At 47.4% G+C, this 16,169-nt stretch overlaps 1 protein-coding gene across 2 annotated transcripts in view; it reads left to right on the plus strand.

Annotated features, from left to right (window-relative positions):
• LOC142584628 (germinal-center associated nuclear protein-like) overlaps nucleotides 1–16,169 on the plus strand; it is a 559,187-nt gene that overhangs the window by 431,404 nt on the left and 111,614 nt on the right. For both annotated transcript variants that reach the window (XM_075694780.1, XM_075694781.1), the window contains exon 21: nucleotides 12,818–12,970. In XM_075694780.1, the coding sequence (XP_075550895.1) occupies nucleotides 12,818–12,970 (153 nt within the window). The remainder of the gene's footprint in view (nucleotides 1–12,817; nucleotides 12,971–16,169) is intronic.

Consider the following 16,169-nt stretch of genomic DNA (forward strand, 5'->3'; position numbering starts at 1 on the left):
ATATGTTATGTGCCAAGTCTAGCTAATATTCATCGCGCTTACCATGTGTTGAATGCTACGCGACCGACTCAAGACAAACCAAGCGGTCTGCACACACCAAACATTCTGAAGTAGATGCGTCATTTCATTACTTTCATCTCTTTCCGCACTTCCATGACTAAAAGAAAGCTGCAACCAAACTTGCCTTTATTATGTGTAGGCTTTATAATGGCTGTGGTCAACAACAACAAAAAAGGCACCTTTCGATTCTTCTCATCTGCACTCGTGGGCATGCAACAAATCACGAGCGGCAACAATAGTAGCCACGTGTACACTGATACGTTAAAAGTGTACCCTATTCTTACGCCGACGCTTTCAACACAGCTAAGATATTCACCCACCCTTAGTGGAAAGGTGCCGTATTAGGATAGTAGTGAAGACAGATGCCGCAGTTTTCGCAGCATGCCGGCCATGTGTTTCTATGTCACTGGCAGCTAAGTGCGCCCATCTGTTTCTGTGCCCTCATAGTGGACATGGCTACGTTATTGCCGCAAACTTGCCGATATTAACGATATTATACATTACTGATACGGAAGAAACTGTTTCAATGCACGTAATGTACTCACGAGAAGAAAAAAGAATCGCGTTCGGCGCTTTCGGCTTGCTCCGCCGGCCGCCATTCTTGTTTTGATGTCCCGCAGCAAACGCGGGCCGAAAAAATGTTTTTTTCGTTTCGCGGGAAATTTAACTTGCGTAATGATCGCACACCTGATATTGCATCAATTTTTCTCACAAAGAAGTGCGATCATTTTGCGAGTAAATACGGTATGTGCACCGTGTAACCCAAAACCTAAAGAAGGTTGCAGACAGACATGGTGTGGCCGTCGTAGTGTTACGGGAAGGAAGTAGCTTGCATCTATTCACAGGTCACTTTTAATGGCTGAGCCAGCAAGCGTAGAACAGCGATAACAGTAAACTCTTCTTTGTTGTCTCCAAGGCCACCATCAGCGTCCTCTTCTTCCTACATTACCGACTGTGACATCACCCCCATTGGAAAAAGCACCTTACTGGTGTGGCTCATCGGTCCGAGAGAGGTAAGGTTTGAGACGGCTGACGTGGATGATGTCAGAGAGAGGTGAAGGCACCATGGCATCCAACGAGGACACTTCATATGTGACAGAGGTCACCTGGCGAAGGATGCGGTAAGGGCCATAGTATCGCGAGAGGAATTTCTCTGAAAGACCAACACGCAGAGTTGGATACCAAACTAGCACAAGAGCACCTGGTTCGTAATGCACGTCGTGATGGCGCTGGTCGTAACGGCACTTCTGGCGAGTCTGTGAAGCAGAAAGACGAATGCGGGCAATCTTGCGTGCTTGGGTCGCTGTGGTTATGACATCCCGAGTGTACTCTGTCGGCGAGTCGAGCGTGGGTGAGAGGAGTGTCTCGAAAGGCAAAGTTGGCTCACGGCCGAAGAGGAGTTAGAAGGGGGAATATCCAGCTGTGTCGTGGCACGAGGAATTGTAGGGGAACATGACAAATGGTAGAGCAATGTCCCAGTCGCGATAATTGGAGGAAACATACATTGCTAGCATGTCAGTTAATGTACGGTTCAGGCGTTTGGTAAGACCGTTACTTTGAGGACGGCAAGCGGTAGTATGTTTGTGTTTAGTAGCACATGATCGAAGTAGGTCGTCTATGACTTTGGAAAGAAAGTATCTGCCGCGATCGGTGAGAAGTTGGCGAGGTGCACCGTGGTGCAAGATAACGTCCTGAAGCAAGAAATCAGCGACATCTGTAGCGCAGCTTGTCGATAGGGCTCTAGTAATGGCATAGCGAGTTGTATAGTCCGTAGCGATGGCAATCCACCTATTTCCATCATTTGATACAGGGAATGGTCTGAGAAGTTCAACGCCAACGCAAAAGAAACAGTCGGTCGGTATATCCAAAGGCTGCAGCAGACCGGCAGGAGGCTGATCTTTTTTGGCATTGACAGAACTCACACGCGGCAACATGGCGCCAGGCGCAGCAGTTGAGACGGGGCTAGAAAAACCATTGCCGAATTCGGTCATAGGTCTACGTGATGCCAACGTATCCAGCGGTGGGAACATCGTGCAGTTGCTGCAGTACAATCTGTCAAAAATGAGACAGTATGACGGTTAGGAGCTCGGGCCCGTCAGGGTAATGTTGCGGCGATACAGGATGCCATTTTGTAGCACGAGCATGTGAAGGAATGGGTCAGACGAATCAGAGAGTAGGCATTTGATAATGGGCTGTAACGATCCATCGCGTCGTTGTTCAGCACCAATGTCTTGCAAGGCAAAGAGTGAAAGAACGCAGATTGGTGCGACATCCACTAAACCGTCCGGTACATCGACAGGATGACGAGACAGGCAGTCGGTGTCCTGATGTAGACGACCCGACTTGTAGACCACAGTGTATGTGTATTCCTGCAGCCGTAAGGCCCGGCGACCAAGGTGTCCGGTGGGATCCTTGAGGGAGGAAAGCCAACAAAAGGGCGTTGTGGTCGGTTGTAACTGTAAATGGTCGACCATATATGTAGGGTCGGAACTTGTCCACTGCCCAAATGAGGGCAAGACACTTGCGCTCAGTAATTGAGTAATTGCACTCTGCTGGAGAGAGGAGACAGCTAGCGTAGGCGATGACGCGGTCGTGCCCACCTTGGCGTTGAGCTAAAACTGCGCCGATGCCATAGCCACTGGCGTCAGTTCGGATTTCTGTCGGAGCGGAGGCGTCAAAATGGGCGAGAACAGGACGTGTGGCGAGCAGCGTGATGAGCTGCGAGGAAGCAGACGCTTGTTCAGAGCCCCAACAGAAAGGAACATCTTTCTTCAGGAGGTCAGTCGGGGGACGGGTAACATGGGCTAAATTTTCCACATACCTGCAAAAGTAAGAGTAAAGGCCAATAAAGCTGTGGACATCTTTGGCACAAGTTGGTACGGGGAAATTCTGCACAGCATGTACGTTAGCGGAGTCGGGGCAAATGCCAGACAAACCGACGAGATGTCCGAGCATGGTTATTTGGCGGTGACCGAAGTGGCACTTGGGACGAGTTGAGCTGCAAGCCAGTGGTGCGAAAAACAGAAAGAACAGATGAAAGTCTTTCAAGATGAGTCTCAAAAGTGGAAGAGAACACGATGACGTCATCCAAGTAACACAAACAGATGGACCATTTCAAACCACGCAAGAGCATGTCCATCATTTGTTCAAAGGTCGCCGGGGCATTGCACAAGCCAAAAGGCATTACCCGGAACTGATACAGGCCATCTGGTGTGATGAATGCGGTCTTTTCGCGGTCCATTTCATCCCCAGCAATTTGCCAATATCCAGAGTGAAGGGCTATAGATGAAAAATAAGTGGCACCGTGGAGACAATCCAGAGCATCATCAATGCAGGGAAGTGAATACACATCTTTCATGGTGATCGTGTTTAGATAATGATAATCAACGCAGAATCGCCAACTGTTATCCTTCTTTTTAACTAGAACAACTGGGGAAGCCCACGTGCTGGAAGAGTGTTCAATAATCCCTTTGGCAAGCATCTTGTCATCCTCGCCCTGGATAACTTGTCGCTCAGAGGGCGACACCCAGTATGGGTGCCAGCGAACTGGTGCTGCGTCGCCGGTATTTATACGATGCTTCACAACCGTGGTTTGACACAAAGGGTGATTGTTCAGGTCGAAAATGTCGGAGTAGGACTCGAGGAGGCCACGGAGCTCTGTGGCTTGTTGGGTTGAGAGATCCGGAGCAATCATCTTTGTAAGGTCGTCGGTCAGGGCAGATGCAGAAGGCACAGAATGGGCATTGGTTGAAGACAGCGCAACAGATACAGCAGAAATGTGGCACTCCTGCAACGGTGACAATGTGGCAAGAGACATGCCTTGAGGAAGTACTTGTGGCCACTGTCCGAAATTTAGGATGGGAATACATGTCTGATTGTCCGCAACAGAAACGATGGTGTGCGGGAAGGAGACATTGTGAGAAAGCAGGACTGAAGTCGCGGGAGTAAGGACATAGTCTCCATCAGGTACAGGTGGGCAGGCTAAAACAGGAATGCAGGTTGCTGCTAGAGATGGCAGGCGAATAAAATCCACGGGACAAAGCTGAGTTGGAGCTTGAGCAGGATGGTCAACGGGAACAGGTAGGGGTAGGTCAAGCTGTACAACACCGGCTGAACAGTCAATCAGAGCAGAATGGGTGGCCAAAAAGTCAAGTCTGAGAATCACATTGTGAGGGCAATGTTCGAGCACACTAAACAAAACGGACGTGTGGAGACCGGCGACACTGACACGAGCAGTACACATTCCAAGCACAGCCAGAGTTCCACCATCGGCGACGTAGAGCAGTCGAGTCGGAGCAGGAGTAAGTACTTTCTTCAAGCGCATTCGAAGCTCCGCACTCATGATGGAAATTTGGGCTCCAGTGTCGATGAGTGCTGTAACGGGCAAACCATCCGCGTCAACGTCTATAAGGTTCCAATCAGTAGGCAGGGTCAGCAGAGGAATTTCAGGCCGGGGTTCTAGAGCAGCGCCACCTCCAGGAGCTGCCCCAGCTAGTTTCCCGTCGGAGAGCGGCGACGGTAAGCTGGGGATGGAGAGCGACGCAACTGGGCCAAACGGGAGCGGTGAGTATGTGGTGATGGCGAGCGGCTAGTAGCTGTGGCTCGAACGTTGTCAGGTGCATCTAAAACCTCGGTGAAGAGTGATGGCGAGTGAGGATTCAATGGGGAGCGGTGGTAGGTTGGAAAGCTTGGTCGAGAGTGGGCTGGCCAGGAACTTCGACAGTGGCAAGAGATGTGGCCCACACGTCCACAGTAAAAGCATATGGGCCTATCGTCATGTGTGCACCACTCGGCCGGGTTGCAATAGCTCGGATACGGACCGTACTGGCTCCGGTGAACAGGGGCAGAGGCAGCAGACGAAGGAAAGTCAGGACGGCTGGTGGAGCCGATGGACGGAAGACCCACATTGGCACATTCTTGGCGAATGACCGACTGGATGAGAGACACAAGCAGCCGGGAATCGTCAAAGCACTGTGTCACTGGCGTGGCAGGTGACGCTGCTTTGATTTCTCACCGAACGATACGTACGACGTTCTCGCAGGAGGTGGGCTCACGCGGTGGACAAATGTCTTCGCTTGTCAATGAAGCTGCGGTATTGGGTAGACGTGTAAACTGTTGAACTATGCGGCGACTCTTCGCTTCTTCAAAGTGGCGACATTCGTTAATGATCTCATTGACCGTTGTTATGTTCTTGTAAACAAGCTGGTTAAGCGGGTCATCCACGATGCCTTTTAAAACGTAGGTGCCTCTGCCATATTATTTATCCACTTTGCAGCAAAGAGCGGGGACGTCCTGGATATACACCACGTAAGATTCATTGGACGTCTGTGCACGGGTCCCAAGGTCCCTCTTCACAGCATGTTGGCGGCCGACACGCTTGCCGAACAAATCTCTAAGCTTCTGTTTGCACTGGTCCCAACTTGTAATCTCTTCTTCGTGTGTTTCGAACCAGACCCGTGCAGTTTTCTTGAGGTAGAATATTATGTTAGCCAGCATAAGCGTGTTATCCCACCTGTTGTGTGCACTGACCCGTTCGTAATTCTGCAACCAGTCATCAACGTCAATGTTGTCAATCCCGGAAAACATGCCAGGGTCGCGAGGCTGGGCCATGATGACCGTCGGTGGCGACGACGGGGCCATGGTTGAACTCTCTCCTTCGGATGACATGGCGGCCAGGTTACGTCCGTTGTGGAGCTCCGTCCTGCGCAAGTGATTACCCAGCACCCCCACCAATGATGTTACGGGAAGGAAGAAGCGTGCGTCTATTCACAGATGACTTTGAATGGCTGAGCCAGCAAGCGTGGAGCAACGGTAACACTTAACTCTTCTTCGTCGTCTCCAAGACCACCATCAGCGTCCTCTTTTTCCCACATTGCCGACTGTGACAGTATTTTCTGCACCACGCAAGGTCGCCCAGCTGTGTCCTCGCATTCTTTCCGATGGGAGCAGAAACATGGCTGTCTTAAAGTACACGCCAAGCCGTACACAATATGTGCTACTGAAGTCGTGTATGAGTTTCCGCTGTCTTGCGGTAAGACATATGTCGGCCAGTCTGGGCGATGCGTAAATGAGCACGTGCGGGAACATGAACGGTCACTGAAAGGTGAGGACAGAGCACATTTGTCTAAGCACTGCAATTCACATTCGTGTGAGCCATGACTGGACAGGATACAGATTATTGCAAGAAGCAGAGACACCATAGCACGTGAATTGTTAGTCTTTTCATATTAAAGAGCGAGGTTCGTCTTGTATTAGCGACACATCAGTTTTACTTTAGCATGCAGAAAGAAGGTTCTTTGATAGCAGGCTGTGATTAGGGTGTTGCGCGATAGAAGCTATTTTTGTATGGCACGCATTTGCCTACGTGTGTGTATTGCATGTTATACAATAGAGAATAATCCCCCGCAGGGGCGTCTGCGCCAGCAGGCGTTTGGTGTGTTGCGACACCACGTACACGAGCACATGAGAGTTGGACCCTCCCGCGTGTAGCCGTGCGCGGCTTAGCCGTGTCCGAGGAAAAGGGGATCATGGGGGTTGAGCCAATGCCGGGTGTTTGGACCTTTACGGCCCCTCGGCGGCGGCAACACACCCCTTTGGCCTTGGCTTCACGTAGACAGCACCCCCGGACTGAACCACCCAGGGGAAATCGGTAGTTGCCTTTTCCTGTCCCCCTCTCCATTCTGCGTCTTTTTCTCTTCCTTTCAATCTTTCCTGTCTTCTCCTCGCTTCTATTTACTTCCGACTTTCCTGGCAGCGAGGGTTAACCTTGTGTGGGTGGCCAACCTTGGGTACTTCAGATTGGGTTATAGTGGCACCGTACAACTGGCGAGGGCTTGTCTTACTCGTAAGACCTGCTCCGTCCCCATGTTGGGCTCGGTGGTGGGCGGTTGGCACTGCTGCCAAACTCATGACCTCTATATGGCTTCTAGCAAACCAATTTCCCTTGATCGCCCTCTAAAAAGAGGGCGCACCGATGCAACCTTTCAATTCTTTTTGAAAAACAATGAAGAAAATTTCCCTAAATAATATGTTATTCATAGTGAAAGCAACACGAGCGCACGTAAATTCCCCCCCTTCTTGGTGGCGAAATGCCTTGGCAACACGATAGGAGCTGACTACAAAGCCACAAAGATGAGCTATGGAGACCTGTTGATTGAATTGAAGGATAAACCTCAATATGATAAAATCAATGAATTGAAATGAATAGGCGATGTAGCAGTCACTGTGTCCGCACATCGAACCATGAACACGAGCCGTGGAGTAATCTCCAAAGACAACTTCATGGACCTTAGTAATGAAGAATTGCTTGAAGGTTTTCAGGACCAAAATGTCATCAAAGTAGAGCGAATTCTAATCCGCAGGAATAACGAACAACTTCGAACAAAGCACATTGTACTAACCTTTGGTACCAGTGTGTTACCTAGTACAGTGGATGCAGGCTATATTAAAGTACGTGTAAGGCCGTACATCCCAAATCCTCGACGGAGCTTTAAGTGCCAGAGGTATGGGCACGGATCCCAGACATGCCGAGTAAGGCAGACTTGCGCGAAATGCAGCTCGAACGATCATCCATCAGACACTTGCGACTCATCTCCACATTGCGTGAACTGTGATGGAAGCCATCCAGCCTACTCTAGAACGTGCCCTAAATGGAAGCAAGAAAAAGAAATAATTGCATTAAAGGTCAAAGAAAATATAACATTTCACGAAGCAAGGAAACGTCTGTCATTCTTGAATCACACAAGCTTTTCCGAGGTGGCGCGACGGGGGGCAGCGTCACAAACCGCTGGGAAGTCTACCGCGGTCACTGATAGTGGTCCGGTAATCACTCCGCCTGCCCCCCTGGTGGCTGCAGCAAGTGCTGCTCCATCAACATCGAAGGTGGACCTGCGACTCCGGTTCCGCAGGTCCCAAAGCTAATCCGAACTCCACGGCCTGAGACGCGAGTTTCAGCGCCTAGTTCACGATCCTCCAGCGCCTCTGAGAAAGTTATGGAGGTCGATCAAAAATCCCCGGCGTCATCGACGCCGAAAGATCAGCACTCTCAAGAGCGCACTAGAAGAGATAAAATACCTGTAACTGTTCAAAGAAAGGGACCGGTAACCTAAACGGTTGCCGCCCTAGTATACATATCTATCTATCTTTACTATGTGCTCTTGAACGCAGACAACCAAAATCTTCCTCGATGTGGCTACACAAGTAATTCAATGGAATGCCAGGGGCCTATTTCGCAATCTAAATGATATCAAAGATCTACTAGCGGAATATCAGCCACGACTGCTCTGTGTTCAAGAAACACATTTAAAGTCTACGCACCAGAACTTCTTAAAACAGTACATAGTTTTCCATAAAGATAGAAATAATGGTAATTCTTCTTCAGGTGGTGTGGCAATCATAGTCCAAAAGTCAGTAGCATGCCAGCATGTATCACTCCAGAGTTCATTTGAAGCAGTGGCTGTTCGGGCGATTTGCTCCATATATATATCGCCTGATGAACGGTTTGACACAGCAGAATTTGAAAAACTGATTGACCAGCTTCCTGAACTCTATATAGTAATGGGAGACTTCAATGCTCACAGCACATTCTGGGGTGACTCAAGATGTGATGCGAGAGGACGGGCAATAGAGAACTTCTTTCTTTCTTCTGGAGCCTGCCTATTTAACAAGGCAGAGCCAACCTATTACAGTTCCACACACAACACGTATTCATGTATAGATTTAGCCATAGGGTCAGCATCACTTCTTCCATACCTGGAATGGAGAGTTATCAGTAATCCATATGGGAGCGATCATTTCCCAACACTCCTAGAAACAACAAAGTGGCACGATGGACCAGCTTACCCCAAAAAGTGGAAACTTCATTGTGCAGACTGGTCAAAATTCAGAAACATATGTAAACTGTGCCTGGAAGATGTGGACCACCTGGGTGTTGAGGAACTAACCACCTACATCACTGAACATATCCTTGTTTCTGCTAAAGACTGCATACCTCAGTCCTGCACAGATAAAGTAAATCCAAAAACCGTGGTGGAACAAAGACTGTGAAACTGCAAAGAAACTCCAGAACAAAGCACGGAGTAGATTTTCACGCTACCCAACCACAGAAAATCTAATAGAATTTAAGCGGTGCAAGGCAAATGGCTGCCGTATCCACCGAGTATCGAAAAGAGAAAGCTGGACACGCTATGTATCCTCCATAAACTCATACACGGATGTTAGCAAAGTGTATAATAGGGTACGTAAACTAAAAGGGCAACATCCAAATCCTTTTCCTCTCATCACTGGCTCTGGCGATACTATAGAAGGTCAATCAAACACCCTTGGTGAGCACTTTCAGTGGGTATCAAGCTCCGAAAATTATACCGAAAAGTTCTTACACCATAAAAAAATAGCTGAAAATATCCCTCTGCGTCCAACCAAGTTGTCATCAGAAGGATACAACAAACCACTGACAATCCATGAACTCAAGCTTGCCCTAGGCTCTTGTGGCAGCTCGGCTCCAGGTTCTGACACCATAACATATGAAATAATCAAGAATCTGCCTTGTGAGACCCTAAACTGTATCTTAGGTCTCTATAATAAGATCTTTGCAACAGGTCATATACCTTCATCTTGGAAGGAGGCAATAGTCCTGCCAATACTCAAACACGGCAAAGACCCTTCCTTAGTGAACAGTTACAGACCGATTGCACTCACAAGCTGTTTACTTAAGGTATTTGAAAAAATGATTAACCGTCGCCTTGTGTTCTTTTTGGAATATATATATTCCAAAAAGAATGTACTACATTTGCTTTTCTTGTAGCCCCCCCCCCCCCTATGTAATACCCTCCTTCGAGGGCCTTTAGGGGTATTGTAAATAAATAAATAAATAAAATAGTATATTGGGATCCTCAACAATCTGGCTTCCGAAGAGCAAGGTCTACAACCGATAATCTTGTTCTCCTTGAGTCATATATATGTGATGCATTTAAATTTGTACACAGCCAATACTGTCTATCTGTATTCTTTCATCTTGAGAAAGCATATGATACAGCCTGGCGATATGGTATTCTGGAAGATCTGGCGTCCTATAGAATTGGTGGTTATATGCTGACAATCTTGCAGAATTGCCTGTCTGAAAGGAAGTTCCGCGTAAGAATTGGCAGTGTACTTTCGCGCACTTTTGTTCAAGAAAACGGCGTACCACAGGGAGGTGTGCTAAGTTGCACACTTTTCGTAATTAAAATGAACTCTCTCTCCTCTGCTATACCATCCGTGGAGTCTTATTCTGTCTATGTGGACGACATCCAAGTCAGCTTTAAATCTTGCAATCTGTCCATATGTGAACGCCAGATACAGTTAACTGTTAATCGGCTCGCCAAATGGGCAGACGTAAACGGTTTTAAATTCAGTGCAGAAAAGACTACCTGTGTGCTGTTTTCCCGATGAAGAGGGGTATGTCCTGACCCTTGCATTACGATGAATGGGAGAAGCCTGTCAATTAGAAAGGAACAAAAATTTTTGGGCGTAATCTTCGATACCAAGCTAACCTTCATGCAGCATTTAAAAGAGTTGAAGCTGAAATGTGTTAAAACAATGAACCTTTTAAAGATTTTATCTCACCAGTCGTGGGGAACAGATAGGCACTGTCTCCTATCTCTCTTTAAAAGCCTTGTGTTGTCATGCATAGACTATGGATGCATTGTTTATCAGTCGGCTTCAAAGGCAGCACTTAAGCTACTCAATCCTATCTATCACTTAGGTATCCGTCTAGCACTTGGTGCCTTTCGTACCAGCCCTGTGCAAAGTCTCTATGCAGAGTCGGATCAGTGGCCACTGGATTATCAGCGTACATATCTCGGAGTCACCTACGCATGTCCCTTAAACAACATCCATGCAAAGCACTCATAAGTGATCAGTCCACATGTCAGTTGTATTCAAACAGGCCTTCACACGCACCATCGTTCCCGTTAGCAGTAAAATCCGTTGCAGAAAAACTTGGAGCAGATTTCATAGATCTGCTGGAAAGCGACTACATTGAACCCATCCCACCTTGGGATGAATGTACAGTCACCTGTGACTTGTCCTTTACAGAACTCAACAAAAAGACTTGTCCAAATGCCCTCATTCAGCAACATTTCTTGGCCCTCGAAGACAAGTATAAATCTATGGCATTTTTCACTGATGCTTTAAAGTCTGCAACTTCGGTGTCATGTGCAGCCCATGGCCCAAACTTCTCCAACTCTAAAACCTAACATAAACATAGCAGCATCTTTACAGCGGAAGCGTACGGTATTCTGATCACTATTGAGTATATGGTACAACACAATATACAAAAGTCTATAATATACACAGATTCCTTAAGCGTTGTCACAGCCCTGTCCTGTGGCAAACCAAGCCGAAACCCTGTAATTAACCAGCTCCTTAAACAGATCCACGTAGTGCATAAACAAAACCTGGCTCTTGTTGTACGCTGGGTGCCAGGCCACTCTGGGATCACAGGCAATGAAATCGCAGACAAAAATGCTGAACAAGCGGCTCATCGGAATACCGTTGATGTAAGCTGGCTACCTGGTGTGGACATGAAACCTGTGGTACGAAAGGCACTCCGTAATCATTGGCAAGCTGAATGGGACAAGGCAGTTGAAAATAAGCTCCACCTGCTTAAACCGCAGTTAACCAAATCTTTCCCATTGAAGCTTGATAGACACACTGAAGTCACACTGGCGCGACTCAGAATGGGACACACTTACGGCACACACAAGTACCTCTTGACTGCAACTGACCCACCGATGTGCACACGCTGCGGTGAGAACTTAACCATCCTACATGTCCTCATTCAATGTCCCGAACTTCACCAACACCGATTGACTCATTTTAGAGAACTCTACTCACACCATATACCACCCCATCCCTCGATGTCCTTATCAGAGGATGCACTTTTTAACTATGAACGAGTGCTTAATTATCTTGCGCAAGTTAACTTTCTCGACATCATCTCATACCATCCTAACCTTCAGATTGCGCTTCACAGGTGAGGCACAGTCTGATGCACAAAAGTATGTCTGAGCTCTTGCGCTTCTTGCGTAAGCAAAAATTGTACACCAAGGGACTTGGACAATCCAGAATAATTTAACATGTGTGCTTATAGCAAATGCATTTAAAGCCCTACATTTATCTTAGTAATTATTTTAGAATTCATTCAATAGTGTTTAAAGATATATCTTACGTGTAGGCCTCTATACAGCCTTTATTTTAAATCATAGTCCTAATCTCACAATTTTACTAAACCATAACACATGTCTTGGCGCTCTTTGGCCTTAGATGCCCTTGCGCCATTAAACATCAATCATCAATCAATCAACAATAGAGAATAAACAGTCGAAAGTTGGCGCCCCCCTTGTTCCTTTCTGTCCTTCCTTGTTTGCGCCAAGCGATCATATTTATGGTCTACTCAGCCTGCATCTCGCCTCCATCATAATATGTTGGCACTTGCTCTCATGAACAATTTTAGCATAATAGCTTTTTCTTGTGAATGCAGCCACCAATGCTTTTTCAAATAAAATGATCAGTCTTGATTTTTGTGTCTTAAGCGACAATTGGGAACACTTTCTTCTGTCCTTTCTAGTTCCGCTAAGCAACTTACTCCCAAATGCATGGCTGTTTTATTTTGCAGGATTGAAATAACCAATAACTTGCAATAACCGGAGTCTAAAGATTGATAGTATGGTATATAGTACAAGCACACTGTGATGGAATCACTCTATTGGTGTTCTAGCTGGAGGAGGCAGTGTGGTGGTGTTCACAGTTCCGTGCTGTGCCTCCTCCGCTGCAAACCAGCCTGCTGAGAGACTTCATCAGGACAGGCGTTTACCAGCTAGTCTTCGATACCATCAACAGTGACCTGACCCAACATCGGTTGCGTTGGCAGGTAAGCCTTGTTCAGTCACACCTCTGGCCAGTGGGTGAAGGAAAAGCACTAATGTGCAATCTGAAAAAACTGTTCGCTAATTTATTTTTCTCAGAACAAGTCACTCTGCAGAATTTGAGGGACACAGGTCTTAAAAACCTAAAATAGTGGGGAAAAAATTAGATTTATGGGAACCACTTGTTTTGGTATGTCTAATGTTTAATCTATGCGGTATCAAAATGATTTGCTTAAGAACGCACTGTAAGGGTCTGAAAAAGTTATTTTGTTGGCGTGGACAGCGATAAAGGAGCCCAATCGCGCAGAAACACTGGGGTTCACCCCGCATCCTCGCCAATGATGGCTGCATAGAAAACACTCAAATGTGAAACAATCAGGGACCAGTCTGATGAAGCTCGCAATGCATGCGGCCCTCCGATTGGCTGTTCTTATGGCAACTAGTGCCCTACCTCGTCTGCTAGGCCTGCCAGTGGGCCTGCTGCGAAAACTGTTGATCCGCCGTTTGTTGATCGTATTGAGAACATTATCGGCAAATCGACCCTGTCGTGTGTCACCGATCTCGGGGTGTGCAGATGTTACGAGAGATGGGGTTGGGAGACGCAGAGCGGCACAGCAAACAAGCTTTGATTACATTAAAAACTCAATAACTCAAAACAAAGCTCACTGAAGGAATGTTAACACTTATGTAACCCAAACGTGTCCTTATCCCCATCTACGATAGTTCTCGGCGTTTTCTGTGCGAAAGTCAGGCAACCCTAGCCTATGGCTGCAACGCTATCAGAAAGGAGCATTCTTACAGACTTTTGTCGTCACACGTATCCTCCGTGTCTGATGTGTGATGGATCTTCATCATAGTCGGTGTTCTTGTCAGCTCAGTAAACGTTGCTACCTTGGTGTTGGCCACTCAACTCGCCCATCTCTGATGCCGGTGTTCCGAACACAGTAGGTGACGTGGCATCCCGGCCACACCGGTTAGGCCTAACTCTGAGTCCCCCCGCTACTTCTTCTTCGAGTGCCCACGAGACGCCCCGGGGACTATTGTATGTGCTGGTCTGCCTCGGAAAGGGGGATCCTTCCTGGAGTGCGCGGCACTACCGTGAGAGGCTGCAGCAGGTCCAAGGAGCCTCGCTCGAGTGTCGCCGAGGTCGACAGCCACACCCTGGACCGCCAGCGTCACGGACTTAACTGAACCTCTGTGGCTCCTGTCGCCAGTGCAATGCTGATGCTGCAATCTTCTTGGCCCAGAGCCACGTCGATAATGCCAGCTCGGCGCCGCTTTTCCCTCGATCACAGCTCGGGTCACGCACCTCGAGTGCTTGTGCCGTTTGGACCGATATGTGCACATCGTCCTCTTCTTCCTTTCTGCACCGCATGCCTCTTAGGCATGACAGGCCCTCTAAAAAAAGGGGGGGAGAGGGTTTAAAACTGGACACACGTCCATAGAAAGCGAAGTGCAAGCACAAGAAAGAAGAGGCAGTTGTTAGATGAGCCGATCATTTCTCTATCAGCTCCATTTCTCTATCAGGTGATAGAGAAATGTGCGGAATACAACCAACCCTTATATATAGCTTTCATTGATTACGAGAAAGCGTTTGATTCTGTCGAAACCTCAGCAGTCATGGAGGCATTACGGAATCATGGTGTAAACGAGCCGCATGTAAAAATACTGAAACATATCTATAGCGGCTCCACAGGCACCGTAGTCCTCCATAAAGAAAGCAACGAAATCCCAATAAAGAAAGAGGTCAGGCAGGGAGATACGATCTCTCCAATGCTATTCACAGCGTGTTTACAGGAGGTATTCAGAGACCTGGATTGGGAAGAATTGGGGACAAAAGTTAATGGAGAATACCTTAGTAACTTGCGATTCGCTGATGATATTGCCTTGCTTAACAGCCCAGCCATCTTTCTTGGCCGCCTTTTATGCACCTGCACATGTGCCTTCTGCTGCGAGCTGCAAGATTAAAAGAAAAAAGGTTAATAACTCAGGGGACCAATTGCAATGCATGCTCATTGCCCTGGAGAGGCAAAGCAGAAGAGTGGGTCTAAAAATTAATCTGCAGAAAACTAAAGTAATGTTTAACAGTCTCGGAAGAGAACAGCAATTTACAATAGGTAGCGAGGCACTGGAAGTGGTAAGGGAATACATCTACTTAGGGCAAGTAGTGACGGCGGATCTGGATCATGAGATGGAAATAATCAGAAGAATGAGAATGGGCTGGGGTGCGTTTGGCAGGCATTCTCAGATCATGAACAGCAGGTTGCCATTATCCCTCAAGAGAAAAGCATATAATAGCTGTGTCTTACCAGTACTCACGTACGGGGCAGAAATCTGGAGGCTTACGAAAAGGGTTCTACTCAAATTGAGGACGATGCAACGAGCTATGGAAAGAAGAATGATGGGTGTAACGTTAAGGGATAAGAAAAGAGCCGATTGGGTGAGGGAACAAACGCGAGTTAATGACATCTTAGTTGAAATCAAGAAAAAGAAATGGGGGGGGGAGGGGGGCATGGTCAGGACATTTAATGAGGAGGGAAGATAACCGATGGTCATTAAGGGTTACGGACTGGATTACAAGGGAAGGGAAGCGTAACAGAGGGCGGAAGAAAGTTAGGTGGGCGGATGAGATTAAGAAGTTTGCAGGGACGACATGGCCGCAATTAGCACATGACCGGGGTTGTTGGAGAAGTATGGGAGAGGCCTTTGCCTGGCTGTGGGTGTAACCAGGCTGATGATGATCATCATCATCATAAGATCATGCCGGATATAACTTGCAGCACTATGCCATTTCGTACTGCCTCAGCAATAATGCAAAAGTGAAGCTAACCATTGCCCTTTGTGCTCGCATGTAGTTTTACATGTATTCCAGATCCTGTTACGACCCTAATGTCAGCATCGGTGGAAGCAGTTTGTGTTTGTAATTGTGTAATTAATTTCAGTTTTGAAGCTTGAAATTTATGTGTTCCCAGTTTGTTTAGTTTTTTCATTTTTCTTAAATACAGTCGCCGACTAATTTTCGGACTCCAAAAATTCGGGCATGCTCAATTATTCGGTCTGCTTCGTGGCACTGCCATTCTCCCCATAGACCATAATGTATAACAACTGCCGAAAGATCAGACACCTTGCAACCTCTCGTCTGACTTTTCGGACAGTCCTTGAGCCAACTCGATCGAGAGCGCCATGCAGCGATTCTGACCGCTG

Source organism: Dermacentor variabilis, chromosome 6, assembly GCF_050947875.1.
Source record: "Dermacentor variabilis isolate Ectoservices chromosome 6, ASM5094787v1, whole genome shotgun sequence".
Lineage (NCBI taxonomy): Eukaryota > Metazoa > Arthropoda > Arachnida > Ixodida > Ixodidae > Dermacentor > Dermacentor variabilis.